Here is a 19654-nt window from a genome sequence, read left to right on the forward strand (position 1 = left end):
CCAAGGTGAAAACATAAATAACTGAGCACCATTATGTTAATGTTGTTGTCGTGGTCTTCAGTCCAAAAACTGGTGGGATGCAGCTCTCCATGCCACTCTATACTGTGCAAGCCTCTTCATCTCAAACTGACTACTGCAACCTATGTTCTTTTCAATCTGTATACTGTATTCATCTGTTGGTCTCTACGATTTTTATGTCTCACTCTTCCCTCCAATATTAAATTAATAATCCCTTGATGTCTCAGAATGTGGCCTGTCAACTGATACCTCCTTCTATTCTCTTCCTGTCTAAACTGTTTGTCATCCATGTTGCACTTTCATATATGGCTACACTGCAGACAAACACCTTCTGAAAATACTTTCTCACACTTAAATCTAAATTCGATGTTAACAAATTTCTCTTCTCCAGAAACACTTTGACTGCCATTGCCAGTCTACATTTGATACCCTTTCTACTATGACCATTATCAGTTACTTTGCTGTCCAAATAGCAAAACTCATCTACTTTAAGTACCTCTCTTCCTAATCTAATTCCCTCAGCATCACCTGATTTAATTCAGCTATGTTTCATTATACTTGTCTTTCTTCTGTTAATGTTCATCTTATATTCTGCTTTCAAGACATTGTTCATTTTGTTCAACTGCTCTTCCAAGTCCTTTCCTTTCTCTAACAGAATTACAATGTCATCAGCAAACCTCATTATTTCTTCTACCCAAACTTTAATTCCTGCTCCAAATTCTTTGGTTTCCTTTACTGTGTGTTCAATGTAGAGCTTGAATAACAGTAGGGATAAGCTACAATCCTGCTTCACTCTCTTATCAACCACTGCTTCCCTTTCAAGCCCCTCAACTCTTGTAACTGTCATCTGGTTTCTATACAAATTGAAAATAGCCTTTTGTCCTCTGTATTTTACCCCTGCCACCTTATAATTTCAATGAGCATATTCCAGTCAACATTGTCAAAAGCTTTTTCTAAGTTTAAAAATGCTACAAACATAGATTTGCCTTTCCTTATCCCATCCTCTAAAGGAAGTCATAGAATCAGTATAGCTTCATGTGTTCCTATATTTCTCCCAAATACAAACTGATCTTCCCCCAAGGACGGCTTCTACCAATTTGTCCATTCTTCTGTGTATAATTCCTGTTAGTATTTTGCAACAATAACTTATTTAATTCATTTTCACACATGTCAGCACCTTCTTTCTTTGGAATCGCGATTATTACATTCTTCTTGAAGTCAGAGTATTTTGCCAATCTCATACCTCTTGCACACCAGATGAAATAATGTTGTCATGCCTTGCTCTCTGAAGGCTACCAGCAGTTCTAACAGAATGTACTCTACACAGAGAGCCTTGTTTCAACTTAGGTCTTTCACTGCTCTGTCAAAGTCTTCTCGCAGAATCATATCTCCCAATATCATTCTCATGTATGTGCTCTTCCCTTTCTATGATATAGCTTTCAATTTTATCTCCTTTGTACAGACATACTGTAAACTTCTTCCACCTTCCCCTTCTTTAGTTAGGACTGGTTTTCCATCTGAGCTCTTTATGTTCACACAGCTGCTTCCTGTTTTCACCAAGAGCTATTTAATTTTTCTGTTGGTGCTATGTCTGTCTTTCCTCTAGTGAAATATGCTTCTAAAACCTTCGATTTGTCCTCCAGTCATCCCTGCCTAGCCATTTTTCACTTCTTGTGAATCTTGTTGTTTAGATGTTTGTATTCATTTTCACCTGCTTCATTTGCTACCTGTTTAAATTTTCTCCTGCATTCTCCCCCCCCCCCCCCCCCCCCCAGTCAATAATCACCTACTACTTTTCCTTCTCTTCCTTTTCCTACTATCAAATTCCAGCTCCCATCACAATTATATTTTCATCTACCTTCTCTATCTGAATAATTTATTTTATCTTTTCATACATTTCTTCAGTCTCTTAATCATATGTAGAGATACGTGGCACATAAACTGTGATGGATGTGGGCTTCATGTCTATCTTGGCTACAATAATGTGTCCACTATGCTGTTCATAGTAGCTTACCCACATTCCTGTTTTCTTATTCATTATTAACCCTGCTCCTGCATCACCCCTATTTGATTTTGTATTTATAATCCTGTATTCATCTGAGCAGAAGTCTTGTTTCTACTGCCACCAAACTTCACTACTTCCCACTATATCTAACTTCAACCTATCCATCACCATTTTTAAATTTTCTACCCTACGTGCACAATCAAGGGATCTAGCATTACAAGATATGTAGAATGCCAGTTTTGTTTCTCCTCATGATGATGTCATCCTGAGTAGCCCCATCTGTAGATTTGAAGAGGGGACTATTTTAGGTCTGGTATATTTTACTCAAGAGGAAGCCATCCTCGTTTAACCTTACAGGACAGCTTCATGCTCTCGGGGAAAAATTACAGCTGTATTTTCCCCTTGCTTTCAGCCATTCACTGAGGCACACAAGCCACCTCACCATTGGCAAAGTCCATGGTTCATGGTGGGGAGTTAATATACAGAGATAAAAAATACAAATTTTAAATTTTAATTTTTGTGTAATATATTTTAACTTACTTCCATTCTTACTCCTGTAATGAAATTGTGTGTATTCTTACCACTTCAGTGAAACATCTAAACTCTCAAATAATTAGTAACCTCCACCTGTTAGTAAACAAATGGTACTTTACCACCTTTATGTGGTTGGCCTGAGGGCCAACAGAAGACCGAATGTAATCAAGTTCTTCATCAGTAATCCTTCTGTCCTGCTGTGGTGTCTCAGTTACAAAGGCACCCCATGCAATGCACCAACATAGACCCACCAAACCTACAATACAGAAGGAAAATCTTATACCAAACCATAGCAGTATAGTATAATATACTACGATGATGATATTATTATTATTATGAGAAAGTGTTCAAGTCACATCATTTCTGAACTTAAACTCAATTTCCCAAAGACATTCATCACCTTTTTTGGCAGGAAATGACTGACTGTCAGGACCAATGTGTGTGTCTCTTAAATAGTAATGGCCTCGCTAACCACTGGTGGAGTAATGGCATTTGGGGTATTATCTTATGATTTATATGTAAAAATGTGGGAAATGAACAGCGAAACAAGTGGAGCCAACCCCCCCCCCCCCCCCCCCCCACACACACACACCATTTAATTATGTGACAGAAGAAGAAGGTAGATTGCCCACAGCAGAATAAATTCATTTTGAATTACATTTCTAATTTTGATGCTCTCTGAATCCTCCATTTCCAACACCCGATTCCATGCTCCACTATGATTCTAGTATCCACACTGGTCCTGGTAGACGGTCAGCTCCAGGCATACAAAATGGTGAATCATTTCAAGAGCTCAAGTTTTAACTCAGATGTGGTGCAGTTGTAACACCAAGAGATTACTATATATGGATTCCACTGTGAAGAACTCCAAAGACAAATAACATAAAAGAAAGTATACATTAAAATGCCTAAAACACATTATGCACCAATATAAATACATCTTAGACGCAAAGAAGATTTTAATAGAAACTGCAAACACAGACTATTCCAACCAACAACCACAACCATACAATAGATTCACATCCAAGAAATAAAAAAAACATTAGAATTACAACTGCAATAGAAATGCCACTTAAAACAGAAGTAAAAGTTGCTGATAAATAGGAAAGCAAATGCAGCTATGACGACATTCTTCAGCCCAAGAAAACTAATGAAACGGCTGCAAAAAATCTTAAATCAAAACCTGTGCAAGCTGTAAGGCAGTAGAGATGTACCAGCACATGGGTGATGCATACACGTGCGTGTGCTTCCCCCTCCCCCCCCCCCCCCTTTCCCCCAACACCAACTACATTTTCATAATGTACGGCATACAACATCTTTGATTATACTAGAAGTATTTTTACCACAATATCATCTGATTTCAATACAGTCATACACTTAACATTAGGAAAAAGGAAGCCCTACCTGGTATTTGGTAGGCAGTCCTAATTTAGTGACCATTCTACATGTTCCCATCCTACTCAGTTCTGTACTGGGCATCTTCAGACATGACATTCTTTGTAGAAATCATTTCTAAAATGTTAACAGTATTAGAACTGACAAAAGTTCAGAATTTTGTACTTCTTGGTTGAATTAAAGTACATAACACATGGGTATCAAGAATTTGGATGGACTGAAGTTAGAAAAAATAATATATTCTTATTTTTAACAACAACATGAATGCACAATGCTTGACAATGTCATTAGAGGACTACTATGGTAGGTTACATAGTTATTGATATGTATCTAACTAATGATGAGGCAGTAAAGATGTTGGGGGATGAGCATGGATAAAGTCTGTCAATACAAATGGCTTTTATTATGAGGAACTACATATGAGAGAGACAATAAGATACCAAAACTGATGACTGCCATTCAATTTAAAACTGAAAGTAGTGTAACAATGGATTATCTCGTGGAGCAGTGGAAGTGGCAGCTGGAGGAGTAAATGTAGAAGGCACAGCCTTCACCTTTTCTGCACGCTTCCCTCATTCGGTTCTTGCAGTACCCATCAGTCATCGTAAGTCAGAAGCCTTCGGGCTGACACTTGTCAAGCCGAACCTGGCAAACTGCGCCATCAGACAATGCTATTTGGCACATGTATGCTCAAATGCATTATAAAGCTCTCATTTGGAAATGGTTGTTGTTGTTGTTGTTGTTGTTGTTGTTGTTGTTGTGGTCTTCAGTCCTGAGACTGGTTTGATGCAGCTCTCCATGCTACTCTATCCTGTGCAAGTTTCTTCATCTCGAAGTACCTACTGCAACCTACATCCTTCTCAATCTGTTTAGTGTATTCATCTCTTGGTCTCCCTCCATGCTGCCCTCCAATACTAAATTGGCAATCCCTCCATGTCTCAGAACATGTCCTACCAACCAATCCCTTCTTCTAGTCAAGTTGTGCCACAAGCTCCTCTTCTCCCCAATTCTACTCAATACCTCCTCATTAGTTATGTGATAAACCTATCTAATCTTCAGCATTCTTCTGTAGCGCCACATTTCGAAAGCTTCTATTCTCTTCTTGTCTGAACTATTTATCGTCCACGTTTCACTTCCATACATGGCTACACTTTGAGAAACAACTTCCTGACACTTAAATCAATACTCGATGTTAACAAATTTCTCTTCTTCAGAAACTCTTTCCTTGCCATTGCCAGTCTACATTTTATATCCTCTCTACTTCGACTGTCATCAGTTATTTTGCTCCTTTAAGTGTCTCATTTCCTAATCTAATTCCCTTGGCATCACCCGACTTAATTCGACTACATTCCATTATCCTCGTTTTGCATTTGTTGATGTTCATCTAATACCCTCCTTTCAAGACACTGTCCAGTTCCTTCGCTGTCTCTGACAGAATTACAATGTCATCGGCGAACCTCAAAGTTTTTATTTCTTCTCCATGGATTTTAATACCTACTCCGAACTTTTCTTTTGTTTCCTTTATTGCTTGCTCAATATACAGATTGAATAACATCGGGGAGAGGCTACAACCCTGTCTTACTCCCTTCCCAACCACTGCTTCTCTTTCATGTCCCTCGCCTCTTATAACTGCCATCTGGTTTCTGTACAAATTGTAAATAGCCTTTCGCTCTCTGTATTTTACCCCTACCACCTTCAGAACTTTAAAGAGAGTATTCCAATCAACATTGTCAAAAGTTTTCTCTAAGTCTACAAATGCTAGAAACGTAGGTTTGCCCTTCCTTAATCTTTCTTCTAAGACGAGTCGTACGGTCAGTATTGCCTCACGTGTTCTAACATTTCTACGGAATCCAAACTGATCTTCCCCGAGGTCGGCTTCTATCAGTTTTTCCATTCGTCTGTAAAGAATTCATGTTAGTTTTTTGCAGCTGTGGCTTATTGAACTGGTTGTTCGGTAATTTTCACATCTGTCAACACCTGCTTTCTTTGGGATTGGGATTAATATATTCTTCTCTAAGTCTCAGGGTATTTCGCTTTTCTCATACATCTTTCTCACCAGATGGTAGAGTTTTGTCAGGACTGGCTCTCTCAAGGTTGTCAGTGGTTCTAATGGAATGTTGTCTACTCCGGGGGCCTTGTTTCGACTCAGGTCTTTCAGTGCTCTGTCAAACTCTTCACACAATATCATATCTCCCATTTCATCTTCATCTACATCCTCTTCCATTTCCATAATATTGTCCTCAAGTACATCGCCCTTGTATAGGCCCTCTATATACTCCTTCCACATTTCTGCTTTCCCTTCTTTGCTTAGAACTGGGTTTCCATCTGAGCTATTGATATTCATGCAAGTGGTTCTCTTCTCTCCAAAAGTCTCTCTTTTTCCTGTAGGCAGTATCTATCTTACCCCTAGTGAGATAAGCCTCTACAGCCTTACATTTGTCCTCTAGCCATCCCTGCTTAGCCATTTTGCACTTCCTGTCGATCTCATTTTTGAGACATTTGTATTCCTTTTTGCTGGCTTTATTTACTGCATTTTTATTTTTTCTCCTTTCATCAATTAAATTCAATATTTCTTCTGTTACCCAAGGATTTCTACTATCCCTCGTCTTTTTACCTATTTGAGCCTCTGCTACCTTCACTATTTCATTCCTCAAAGCTATCCATTCTTCTTCTACTGTATTTCTTTCCCCCATTCCTGTCAATTGTTCCCTTATGCTCTCCCTGAAACTCTGTACAACCACTGGGTCTTTCAGTTTATCCAGGTCCCATCTCCTTAAATTCCCACCTTTTTGCAGTTTCTTCAGTTTTAATCTACAGTTCATAACCAATAGATTGTGGTCAGAGTCCACATCTGCCCCTGGAAATGCCTTACAATTTAAAACCTGGTTCCTAAATCTCTGTCTTACCATTATATAATGTATCTGATACCGTCTATAAGCTATAACTGTCTATAATCTATAATCCATCCTTCTATAATCTATCTGATACCTTGGAAATGGTATGATAGCTGAAACTAGCAACTGGTGGACTACAATAAAGATTTTATAATCAGAAGTAGACAATGACTTATTTCAAACAATTTTTATGATTGCAAAACCATGTCAAGAATATGTATAGACAATACTTAGTAAAACAGTAGCCTCTATATTTTATTGTATTCTCATATGTTTTAGAAAGCATGTTAGAGCCAGACATGTTATTACTGCTCATCTGTTAATATGTTAAGCTATTTCATTTTGATTCCATCAACAGTTAAAAATTACTTACCTTTGCAAGTTCGTTAACCTTGGTACAAAGCAGAGAACATGGATCTTCTGTTCCTCACAAATAACATTGACAAACATGCCAGCACAGGCAGTGTATACCCAGGGGCTGACTTGCTTCATATCGATAAACTTTTGAGAGAAGAGAGGAAAGGAAAGACAACAAGAAATGGAGCAGAGAGAGAGGGAACACAGTTCATAGCTTCGGGGAGGAGAAGAAATATAACATTTAGTGCATTTTATTGCTGTTTAATTGTCCTGTTCTGAAGACTCACTATCTGAGAGTCATTCAAGCAAAGACAATGCTTTCAATTAACTTTTCTCAGATTTCTCCCTTCAGAAAGTAATTTTCTTGCAGATTTTCAGTGTAGTGTATGCATTTAATGCAGTCTTCTGCCGTGACAACATTTGCTCCTACAAATAAATTGTGCACATATTTCATTCTGAATGTGCAATTTCTGAATGTGATCTTCTCTTTCACTACAGCCCTTAAATTTTCTGTTGAGTTGTATTGGCAGTGAAATAAGGGGCAGCCTCATAGCATCGTGGCCCATTTCTGCTGCTAAGCTGTTAAGTTCACATTGATTATAAAGGTGCTTTGGGTGCCTGACTTCCACCTACACCTCCATTTTTCTACTGTGGACTGAAGTCAAAACATTTGTCTATTCTAGTTCCTATACAACTCCGTTTTTTTTATTATTTTTTTATTACTTGTATTTCGAATGTTGTTCTTTTTTCTTTAATGATAACTGGCATTATCCATTATGATCACACAACCCTCTTCTAAACCGTGAAGTAAATCTCAAAACCAGTGTTTCAGTACATCACCACTCATTTCTTAAAGATAATCGTTGGATTTGAAAGATGAAAATATGAGCTTTGCATCTTTGATTAAGCCATTTTCAGATGATCCTGCATGTTAGACATTAAGTCTCTTTCCTTTGATAGTCAGTATTTTCAATCCCCCACTGCCTTTTAAATACTGGCACGTGTGCTGTCTGGCATGATTTTAATTAAGGCAAGTCTCATTGATTACTTAATAGAGCAATAATGATTTTCTTTCCCAATTAGGTGCAATTTTTGTCAGCAAAGCATCCCTAGATGCTACAATATTAGATCTCTCCATCAGAACTATATCACTGCATTTTCTGTACCTAAATTCCAAAGATTTGAGTATTCTTCCACTCAAATGGTGGCCTCCTGTAAGAGCCATCTTGTCATTTAAAACATATGCTACCTTTTGCCTTTTAGGATACTCACCATGGACATAAAATTCCAATGCAATATGATTGATATCTTTCTAGAAATTGTCCAAATCAGTAACAGTTCTTCTTCCACTAGTATCTTTCCTGAGGGATTGAAACTTCATTTCCTGATCACAGGTTTCTGTTGCCAATGTTTCTGCAAATATTCTCCGTACAGTTTTTAGTGAAACACCAAACACCTTTGCTGCTGCTATGCACATATAAGTGAATGCTGGATAGTGGATAGGAAAAAAATTGCAAAGCCATGTCTGCAGCAGCATAAATGGTACACAGGATTGGCACATAAACCCTGTTAAGGTATTCATTTGCTATCCATTGCTTCTTATGATGCTACCTGGATGACACCAGTGGTGGGAATGACACTGTGACTACTGGGTGAACTTAGAGCAATGAACCAAGCTGGGCAGGGCCAAATGCTTCTCATTGGCAATTAGAAAAGGAAGGAAGAGGTGGGATGGGATGGGAGAACTGACCTGCCCTTCTCAACTGTCACTTTCACTGCTCTCTAATTTAGTATTATTTTGTCATCACTCTTGACTGGTCTGATGGGACCTGCAACAGTTTCCTCTCCTGTGCTAACCTCGTCTCATTGCATAAACCCCTAAGGTCTTCATTAATTGTAATATACACTCTGATCTTTTTCTTCTCTTACAATTTTTGCCCACTACTGCTCTCTCTGGCATCCTGGAAGTTAGTACCTAAGGTCTCAATATATGTTATGTACTGTCTGGTCTTGCTGTGTAGTATACATCTATTTTTCTGAGGATTTAAAACTTCTTGCACCATTTTAAGTTGTTCAGAATTTTTTCTAGGTCAATAAATCCCATGACTATACCTTGGTTTTTCTTAAGTCTTGCTTCCTTATCAACCACAATGCCAGAACAGCTTTCTTTGCCTTTCATAAACCTAAACTGATCATCATCTTGTAGATCCTCAATTTCCTTTTCCATTGTTCTGTTTGTTATTCTGGACAGCAACTTGCATGTATGAACCATCTGTCTGATTGTAAGGTACTTCTCACTTTAGTTTGCCTTTCTAACTTTGGGATTGTGTGAATGACATTCTTCATAAAGCCTGGTGGTATTTATCCGTAGTTTCACTATGCTAACTGGATTACTTATTTTGTTGCCTCTTTCTCTAACGATTTTAGAAATGTTGAAGAAATCTTATTTATGGTTTCTGCTTTGTTTGATCATGAACCTCCCATTATTCCAACAAAATCTGGCTAATACTGGACCCCTATGTTCTCCATATACACACATATTACATCTACAATCACATTAGAGGAGAACTTTGTATTCTTTCCATCTACATATAGTGTCTCACCTATTTGTTTACAGTGGAATTACAAAACTTTTCAGTATGCTGAATTTTCCTTTCCATTTATAATTTCCCAACCAATTCATTTTCATTTTTCTTGAAGCAATAGTGTTTCAGCTCCCTTATCCTTCCTGTTGATTTCACTTCTGAGTTACTTCTATTGCTCTATTCCTTCCTTTTCATGACCATTCTTGGATTTCTTTCTTTTATTTGCCAGTTCCAGCATTTCCTCTGGTGCACACAATGTCTTGCAGTTACTTCTCATACCTCTATTTTTCTACCAATCTTCTGTGATTATCCTCTTCAGGGATGTCTTCCTCAACTAAGTTACCTGATGTGGTATGCATTATTTTAGTGTCAACAGCCCCACTGAACTTTGAACAAGTGTCATTAATCCTCCATATGTAAGTATCGCATTTCCATACACACTGATTCTTTCTGAGGATTCTCTTAACTCTACTTGTCATCACTACTAAATTATGATCAGACTTTACATTTGCTTCTCTGTACGTCTTAAAATCAAATATCTGATTTCAGATCTCTACCTCATGATGTAACTCAGTTTTTATCTTCCTGTCTCCTGGCCTTTTCCAAAAATGAGAGTTATCCCAAAAGCAATGTCTCAGCTTTTTAAATATAAAGAATGTTTGTTTACATTAAATTGCACATAGTTTAGAAGCTTTAACATTTTTCTATTTTGATACATAATCATCATTTCAATGATGCATTTTTGTAAATGCTGTAGCAGTTTTTGTAGGCCCATGTCATACCAGCCCACAGTCATATTATTGAAGAATATCAGACTTCATCTTTCACCTTGTTGTTGTCACTGAAGTGCCTTCCAGTCAAGAATTCTTTCAATTTGGGAAAAGTGGTAGTCACTGGGCACTAGGTCCAGAACACAGAGTGGATGGGTGATGCTTTCCCATTCAAACTGTTACTCAAGATCCCCATTTTGGTGGGCAGTATGGGGCTAAGTATTGTCAGGAAGAAGGAATATGTGCTTGCTCAGAATTCCTCTTCTTCGGTTCTGAATCACCAGTCTGAATTCTTTTAGTGTGTGTCAATACCTGTCAGTATTTGTTGTTGTCCCAGGAACAATGAAGTCAACCAACAATATCCTCTTTCAATTCCAAAACAAAGCTGCCACGACTTTACCAGCAGTCTGTGTTCTTTTGAATTTTCGCAGCTTGGGTTAATCGGAAAGCCGCCACTTAAGCAATTGTTGTTTGGTCTCTGGTGTGAAGCATAAAGCCCAGGTTTCATCACCTGTGACTATTGAATGCAAAATTTTATTCTTTCCACCTGCATAGCATTTAAAAAATTGGCAGAAAGCTAAATGCGTTGCCATTTGTGGTCTTCTATCAGCATTCTTGGGACCCATGTTGCACACACCTTCTGAAATTTCAACATTCAGTTTGAAGTCCAGTGAATGGTGCTTTGAGAAAAGCCAGCACCAGCTCTGTAGAGCTTATTGAGAATGATCCACCAATCTGAAAGCACAATTTGTTCAACCTTCACGATTGTCTCTTCGGCAATTGGCATTCTCCTACTTGTTTCTTTGTCATGAGTTTCAGTACGACCTACGGCAAACTCTCTAAACCACTTGTGGACATTTTTGACATCCATACATGGCTCCCCATACACTTATGTCAATTATGAATGAATGTCAATTGGATTAACATCTTACGCACTTAAAAACCAAATAACTGCACGAACTTCACATCTGGCAGTAGTGGCTAATAGGAGCTCCATTACAATTGGCTGCCAAGCCAAGACTGAAAGCTCCAGTGGAAGTGCAGTGCTTCCTGTAGAGAGTGGATGGAACAAAGAGAAAAACAATGTGGTCAAAAGCCATGCAAACAATTTCCCTGCTGCCCCAGCACATTGGACACCCTACTTTTTGGATTATGCTTGACATCTCCTCCTCTTGTGATTTTTAAAAATTCTCTACATTATTTCTAGCTGAAATATGTTGTAGAACTCAAGAGTCATTCTGCTGTCTTATTCCTACAACTGAGCCAGTAAGCTCCTATAACAACAGTCCATCCTTCCCCCACTATTGCATTCCAATCTCCCATGATTATTAGATTTTTCATCTCCCTTTATATACTGACTTTCTTGGGATCAAAGTGAAAATACAATAATAATAATAATAATAATAATAATAATAATAATATCATCATCACCACCACCACCACCAGCATCAATAAGAAACTCACCAAAAACATAGAAGATCGATGGCCATCCCACATGATCGGCAAGGACTCCAGCTGCTGGCATTGCAATGACAGTCCCAAAATAGCTTCCAGAGAAGGCTATAGTTGCCAGGCGACTACGTTCCAGTGGGGGAGCCCAACGTGCCCATACTGCATGTATTGATGGATAAGTCACACCCTTAGGAACAGAAACCAATTTACGCTATACTATAAGGATATGATAGTCACTTTACTGTTTCAGAACCACAGAGACATTTGCATTCAGCGCAGAAACAAGAACATGGACAAACAATACAACTATCACAACACTGATTTAAATAATCACTAATTTCAGTTATTCAGGAATAATTCTTTAAACAATATGTATACTTCAGAAGCACACAACTTAAAACACCCAAGCATTGCACAGAATTAGATTCCACATATGGCAACATAATATAGCAGATAATCTTCTATGTTCCTTACCATGGTTGCTGACAATGGTGAGCATTCACATTATTGTAAAGACAAAGTTTAAGGTGTTAAGTTCTAAAAACAATCAGATCATTAATTTGGAAGCACTCAGGTATGGATCCAGGATACAGTTCCGGGGAGGGGGGGGGGGGGGGTACTGGGACAGGGAATGGGTGGTGAGAGAGAGGTGGGTGGGCAGGGGACATGGCTTGTTACTGTCCCCCAATGGCAAATAAAACTTGCAGTCAGACTCAGTTTTGGTGTGGTACAGTTGCCTAAGATTTTAATCATTGTTGTTGCGGTCTTCAGTCCTGAGACTGGTTTGATTCAGCTCTCCATGCTACTCTGTCCTGTGCACGCTCCTTCTCCCAGTACGTACTGCAACCTACATCCTTCTGAATCTGCTTAGTGTATTCATCTCTTGGTCTCCCTCTACGATTTTTACCCTCCACGCTACCCTCCAATGCTAAATTTGTGATCCCTCGATGCCTCAGGACATGTCCTACCAACCGATCTGTTCTTCTAGTCAAGTTGTGCCACAAACTTCTCTTCTCCCCAATTCTATTCAATACCTCCTCATTAGTTATGTGATCTACCCACCTAATCTTCAACATTCTTCTGTAGCACCACATTTCGAAAGCTTCTATTCTCTTCTTGTCCAAACTATTTATTCACTTCCATACATGGCTACACTCCATACAAATACTTTCAGAAACGACTTCCTGATGCTTAAATCTATCCTCGATGTTAACAAGTTTCTCTTCTTCAGAAACGCTTTCCTTGCCATTGCCAGTCTACATTTTATACCCTCTCTACTTCAACCACCATCATCAGTTATTTTGCTCCTCAAATAGCAAAACTCCTTTACTACTTTAAGTGTCTCATTTCCTAATCTAATTCCCTCAGCATCACCCGACTTAATTCGACTACATTCCATTATCCTTGTTTTGCTTTTGTTGATGTTCATCTAATATCCTCCTTTCAAGGCACTATCCATTCCATTCAACTGCTCTTCCAAGTCCTTTGCTGTCTCTGACAGAATTACAATGTCATCGGTGAACCTCAAAGTTTTTATTTCTTCTCCATGGATTTTAATACCTACTCCGAATTTTTCTTTTGTTTCCTTTACTGCTTGCTCAATACACAGATTGAATAACATCGGGGAGAGGCTACAACCCTGTCTTACTCCCTTCCCAACCACTGCTTCCCTTTCATGTCCCTTGCCTCTTATAACTGCCATCTGGTTTCTGTACAAATTGTAAAAAGCCTTTCGCTCCCTGTATTTTACCCCAGCCACCTTTAGAATTTGAAAAAGAGTATTCCAGTCAATATTGTCACAAGCTTTCTCTAAGTCTACAAATGCCAGGAACGTAGGTTTGCCTTTCCTTAATCTTTCTTTAGAAGAAAAATTAGAAGAAAGATAGGTACATCTGCCATGCAATTAACTTAAGAACTGTGATGGTGGTGGTGGTGGTGGTGGTGGTGGTGGTGACAATAGCAACAGTTGCATTTGGCTGGAGAGCTGTAACGGCTACATGCTCAAACAATTCTGATATTGTTGAAATATACAAAATACAAATTTGAAGTGCATCATCTGCATGATTAGTATTTCACATAGTAGTGTTATTTAATTTGGATAGGGGTAGGGTAAGCTGTGGGGTTGGGGGTGGGGCTATCCTGTTTTTGTCAGTCATTTCTGCCTACACTGGAGCAAGTTACTGGTATATACACACCATTTTTTTTCCCGTAACAGAGAGTCTTCGCATTTCTGTTTTGCCTAACCCAACTTTCTGTCATTTTCCAGTTCTGCCAACCACCTCATGAGCCATATTGGCCTTATTGTTGGTCAACCTGTGGATTTGGGTGCCTTTGCCTGTCGAGAATGTTGTCTGCTGCCAGTCGGGTCACAAATCCATCTGCGTGGGCTAGCCCTCAGGTAACAAAACCTGTATTTTTCTAAAGTTCATATCCATGTTCAAGACCCTCAGTTTGCATGCTACTACATTCTCAGAGTTAGCTCAGAGAATTGTAAACTGTTTGAAATAAAATAGTTTTTATTGGGGGATAGGAGGCGAGGGTGAGTCATTGCAACCCCTCCAAGCTTCAATCTGTGCTTGATCACCTACTAGCTTGGTTGAAGACGTGTGTTGAAAGAAACTCGTCATAATCTTATTAAGTGAAACATGCCAATATCTATATTACGCAATTCTAGGAAAAAAGGAAAACGTACATCTCAGTGACCAGACAGGAATTTGACCTTTCGAGGTAGACTTTTAAACCTTAACAATTAGTCCAAATACATTAAATATGTTCACAATTGTGAATATGGACAACCATCAGCTGTTGAATGGAATGGCAACAATGAAAATTTGTGCTGGACCGGGACTCGAACCCGGATTCCACGCTTATTCTGGGCAGTGGCCTTACCATTTGGCTACTTGTATGCGATTCATGGCCAGACCCAAACTTCCATTTGTCATGAATCGTGTGTTGACAACCTGTACTCCCACATCCATTATGTATGTTCCCATGCAGGCAAGATATTTTACTTGAAAGTCGCTCATCGGGAGTTTGTAAATAAATATGATATTGCAGTACCTGTGATATCCCAAATACAGTGCAAAGTTACTATCGACATGCTTGCATGTTCAAAGAAACTTTCCATCTTATTTTGAATAATACAGGTACTGCAATATTGTAATAATCCAAATGGATAATCTCGTACTGCTAGATGAAAAGAATCAGATGATATAACAACAAAGGTAGCAGTATATGTACACTGTGTCGACTGCAGACAGATATAAATTGACAAGTTGCTAAGATGGCAGAACACAAGACTCTTGCACACAGACTGGATCAAGACCTGCCTGCAATCCTTTTCACTAAAAGACTGCAGAGACAATACTTTAATTATGTTGAGCTGGATATTTGAAATTGATGCTGGGCTTGTTTTACATGCCTATGGAGACAGACAGACACACATGGAGACAGACAGACAGACAGACAGACATGGAGACAGACAACACTGTAGCACTCACAGATCAACTTGCATAACACTAGTTATGCTTCAGTATCAGACAAACAACTCCATTCATAATTATTCTACAAAATTTTCTATATGACTGCCCTTCCATTTTTCTGCACCTGCTTTATCTTCAGCTTTTATTCACCCACATCTGGAGGAGGAAAATGCTTAATGTCCCATTCATGATGAGGCCATTACATATTGAGCACAAAGCCTATGTTGGGGAAAGATGTGAAAGAAAATTGGCCATGTCCTTCCAAAGGGCCCCAACCCAGTATTTGGGACGTTTTAGTGAGCAGCACCGTCCTTATTTTCCACCTGAGCAAGGTTAGGTACACAAGAAAACCATACGATTTAATTATGTATTTCTGCATGTGATATGTGTACTAAAAATGTTTTTTTCCTGTATTATGAAAAGGATAGTTGCTATTCGCCATACAGCAGAGATGCTCAGTCACAGATAGGCACAATGAAAGGACTGTCAAACAAGTAAGCTTTCAGCGAAAAACGGCATCAGAATCACACACACACACACACACACACACACACACACACACACACAGAGAGTCTCTGGCTGCCGAGGATAGACTGCAAGCATCAGCACATGATGGGAAAATCAGTCTGGTTGGGTATGGGTGGGGGGTGGTGAATGGTAAAGTGCTGCTTGTGTAAGCGTACAAGGATGAGGTTAGGAGAGGGTACAGTCAGGAGGTTAGACAAATGACAGGGAGCAGAGAAGTGTGATGTTGGTGGGTGTGTTGGAGGAATAGAGGGCTTTGCAGCACTGGAATGGGAACAGGCAAAGGGATTGGTGGGTAAAGGACAATGACTAACAAAGGTTGAGGCCAGGAAGGTTACGGGAACATAGAATATATTGCAGGAAGAGTTCCCATCCATGCAATTCAAAAAAGTGTTTGTGGGAAGGACCCAGGTGGCACAGGCTGTGAAGCAGTCATTTAAATGAAGAACTTCGTGGTGGTTAGCATTCTTAGTAACTGGGTGGTCCAGCTGTTTCTTGCTTTTGGCTTGTTTGGGGAAGGAGACGAGACAGCGAGGTCATCGGACTCATCGGATTAGGCAAAGATGGGGAAGGAAGTCGGCCGTGCCCTTTCAGAGGAACCATCCTGGCATTTGCCTGGAGCGATTTAGGGAAATCACGGAAAACCTAAATCAGGATGGCTGGATGCGGGATGGAACCGTCATCCTCCCGAATGCAAGTCCAGTGTCATAGCCACTGTGCCACCTCACTCGGTCTAGCTGTTTCCTGGCCACAGTTTGCTGGTGGCCTTTTATGCAGACAGGTAGCTTGTTGGTTGTCATGCCCACATAGAATGCAGCACAGTGGCTGCAGCTTAGTTTGTAGGTCACATGACTGGTTTCACAGGCAGCCCTGCCGTTGATGGGATAGATGATCCTTGTGACTGCACTAGAGTAGCTGGTGGCAGCAGGATGTATGGGACAGGGCTTGCATCTAGGTCTGTTACAGGGATATGAGCCATGAGGCAAGGAGTTGGGAGCAGGGTTTGTGTAGGGATGGACAAGAATATAGTGTAGATTCTGTGGGCAGTAAAATACCCCCCTCTCCCCTGTCCACTGTAAAATCTCCCGACTGTACATAGTTGCACTACCCTCTCCCCACCTCGTCCCTGTATGCTCCCACAAGCAGCGCTTTACCATCCCCCGCACCCTACCCTGCTATCCCTCCAACTCCCTGCCCCAGTCTCCTCCTTACCCCCACCATCCATATTGCTTCTCCCCTCATGTGCTGCTGCACACAGTTTGGCCTTAGCAGCCAGAGACTGTGGTCAACTGTGTGTGTGTGTGTGTGTGTGTGTGTGTGTGTGTGTGTGTGTGTGTGTGTGTAATTCTGATGAAGGCCTTTTTGGCCAAAAGCTTACTTGTTTCACAGTACTTCTGTTGTCCCTATCTGTAACTCAGCATCTCTGCTATACGGTGAGTAGAACTATCCTTTTCATAATATTGTCATTAATCAATCCTGGATTTTCCATTGTTGCATTTTGCATAACAGCTGTTCTTCCATCCAGTAACCTAGTGCTGTTTTCCTTTGTTACTATTTTCCAACACATTACTATGCTCAGTGTTCATTCTTGTTTCTGTTATTTCCTGTGTTTCTCTTGTTATCTTCAAACTGCACCACACACTCTACTTACAAGCCACACTGTTTCAACTGCCACAGACATGCACAACAGAAAGCTGCAAGACCATATTGATTGTTCATGCAGCATCTCCGATTGATTGTGCAGCATCTAGCGTCCCACATTACTCCCGCCATTATCATTAATCCTAGACCTTCAAATTTATCACTCCTCCCATGCGTCTCTCCATACCTTCCTGTGTCACACTAAATAGTACCTCAAGCTAATCAGTTCACATCTACCATTCCCCTTCTTCACACTTATCCACCAACAGATCTGCAGCCCACACGACAATTTTTTTTATTTGATATCAAGGTGTTTTCACATCAATTTCAGTTAGTGTTTGCCTTTCCCTATTGGCCTCTCCATCATATTTCATCTATTTTGTCCTATTCGTGATTCTTCCCATGAGTTTTGGTATATTATTATGAATTTTTTGCATGTATTTCAATATTATTTATGTATTTTTATGTGTTTTTATGATTCACCATGGATACATGCTCCTTCCATCTGCAGCAATACAGAAAAGTTCCCGTATCTCTAGTCAGAACACAGTCCTACATACTGTTCCTACATTGTTGCTTGGCTCATGGAATCCTCCCACCCGCAAAGTCTTACCATCAAATTAACCATCACCGGCTGCAACCCCTCCTTCCACAATGACCTCCATCTGCTCAGATTCCACCAGTCCTTAACCTTTATCAACACAGTCCTACAAAACCATGTCAATCAGACCCAAACCTCCATGCAATATCTTCCATCCATCCACAAAATTATCCTGATATGCAACCCCAAGTTCCTGGATCTTATATCACACACAAACTCTTGCCTTCCAGGGACAAGTTCAGCACGCACAATGCCATTTCAAAAAACTCTCCAACCTATTCACTTCCTACATCCACCTAGGACTATGACTATCCATCATCTTTACAACAACCCCCAGACCTCCCCCATGCCCCCTCACAGCTGACAAACCCTGTCTCGTAGACCTACTACATTCACCGCATCCTCGAAAACTCCCTCCCACCACCATACAGAATCCAGAAGTTAAACAGACCTGCAACACAGTCATGAACCTTTCTCCAAAAGCCTTAGCCTCACAAAAGTACCAGCCTTTTGGAAATGCTTCACTTTTTGCCCCACTCCCAAATTTAACCATGCTGGAGTTGTACTCTCCTCTTCTTGGTCCTCCTTTGCCACCAAACCCACCAATCAAACTCAACCAATGACCAATGTTGAATCCTGCCTGATTCACTTCACTCCTTCATCCAACTGTGATCCACACCCACTGTCCTCAAATCACCCCCTGTTAACTTTCCAGAATTTCTTAAGCTCAAACCTTGTCTCACCCTCATTCCCCAAATCCTTAACATCCAAGTGAACCTTACATTTGCAGAAAGAACCACAATCTACCACCTAAACACTGATACCAACCTTACAATCTTACCTGCTGACAAGGCTCCACCACTGTTGTTTTGAACAGCCAAGATGACCTGGCACAAAGACTCCACCAGTTGTCAGATTCATTCACCTACAAACCCTGCCGCAATGACCCCATTCCAGAAATCTGTCAGGATTCCAGCCTGTCCTCAAATCCTTAGGCCCATCCGAGACCTCTCACTGGAGTCCACCTCTCCGCTCACCCCTACCACGCCTGCACTCCTATCATCTACATGCACCCCAAAGTCCACAAACCCAGCCACCCAGTGCGACCCATTATGTAGCCCATTACAGTGCCCCCCCCCCCCCCCCTGCCCCCCGAGAAAATCCCTGTTCTCATAGACCAACACCTTGTAAAGGGAGACACTGCTATAGCGTTACTTTTCCTCAACAGATGTAATAAAAAAAATAAAAAAATAAAAAAAATCAGATTCTGGATAGGTTAATAACATATCAGCTGTTTTTATAAAAGAATTTCCTATGATTTTGTACACAATGAATTATATTTTAGGATAAAATCTGTAGAAAGACATTACTTTATTTTCATTGTTATAATCAATA

At 40.0% G+C, this 19654-nt stretch overlaps 1 protein-coding gene across 4 annotated transcripts in view; it reads right to left on the bottom strand.

Annotated features, from left to right (window-relative positions):
• The window catches only part of LOC126285382 (vesicular glutamate transporter 1-like), a 136712-nt gene that overhangs the window by 60242 nt on the left and 56816 nt on the right, over positions 1-19654 (bottom strand). For 2 of the 4 annotated variants that reach the window (XM_049984720.1, XM_049984721.1), the window contains exons 5-6: positions 12023-12197; positions 2680-2813 (exon numbers count right to left, since the gene is read on the bottom strand). In XM_049984720.1, the coding sequence (XP_049840677.1) occupies positions 2680-2813; positions 12023-12197 (309 nt within the window). Of the gene's footprint in view, positions 1-2676; positions 2814-12022; positions 12198-19654 lie in introns of all 4 variants that reach the window. The other 2 variants (XM_049984719.1, XM_049984718.1) reach the window with 1 other exon arrangement.

Source organism: Schistocerca gregaria, chromosome 8 (genome assembly GCF_023897955.1).
Source record: "Schistocerca gregaria isolate iqSchGreg1 chromosome 8, iqSchGreg1.2, whole genome shotgun sequence".
In the NCBI taxonomy this organism is placed as follows: Eukaryota; Metazoa; Arthropoda; class Insecta; order Orthoptera; family Acrididae; genus Schistocerca; species Schistocerca gregaria.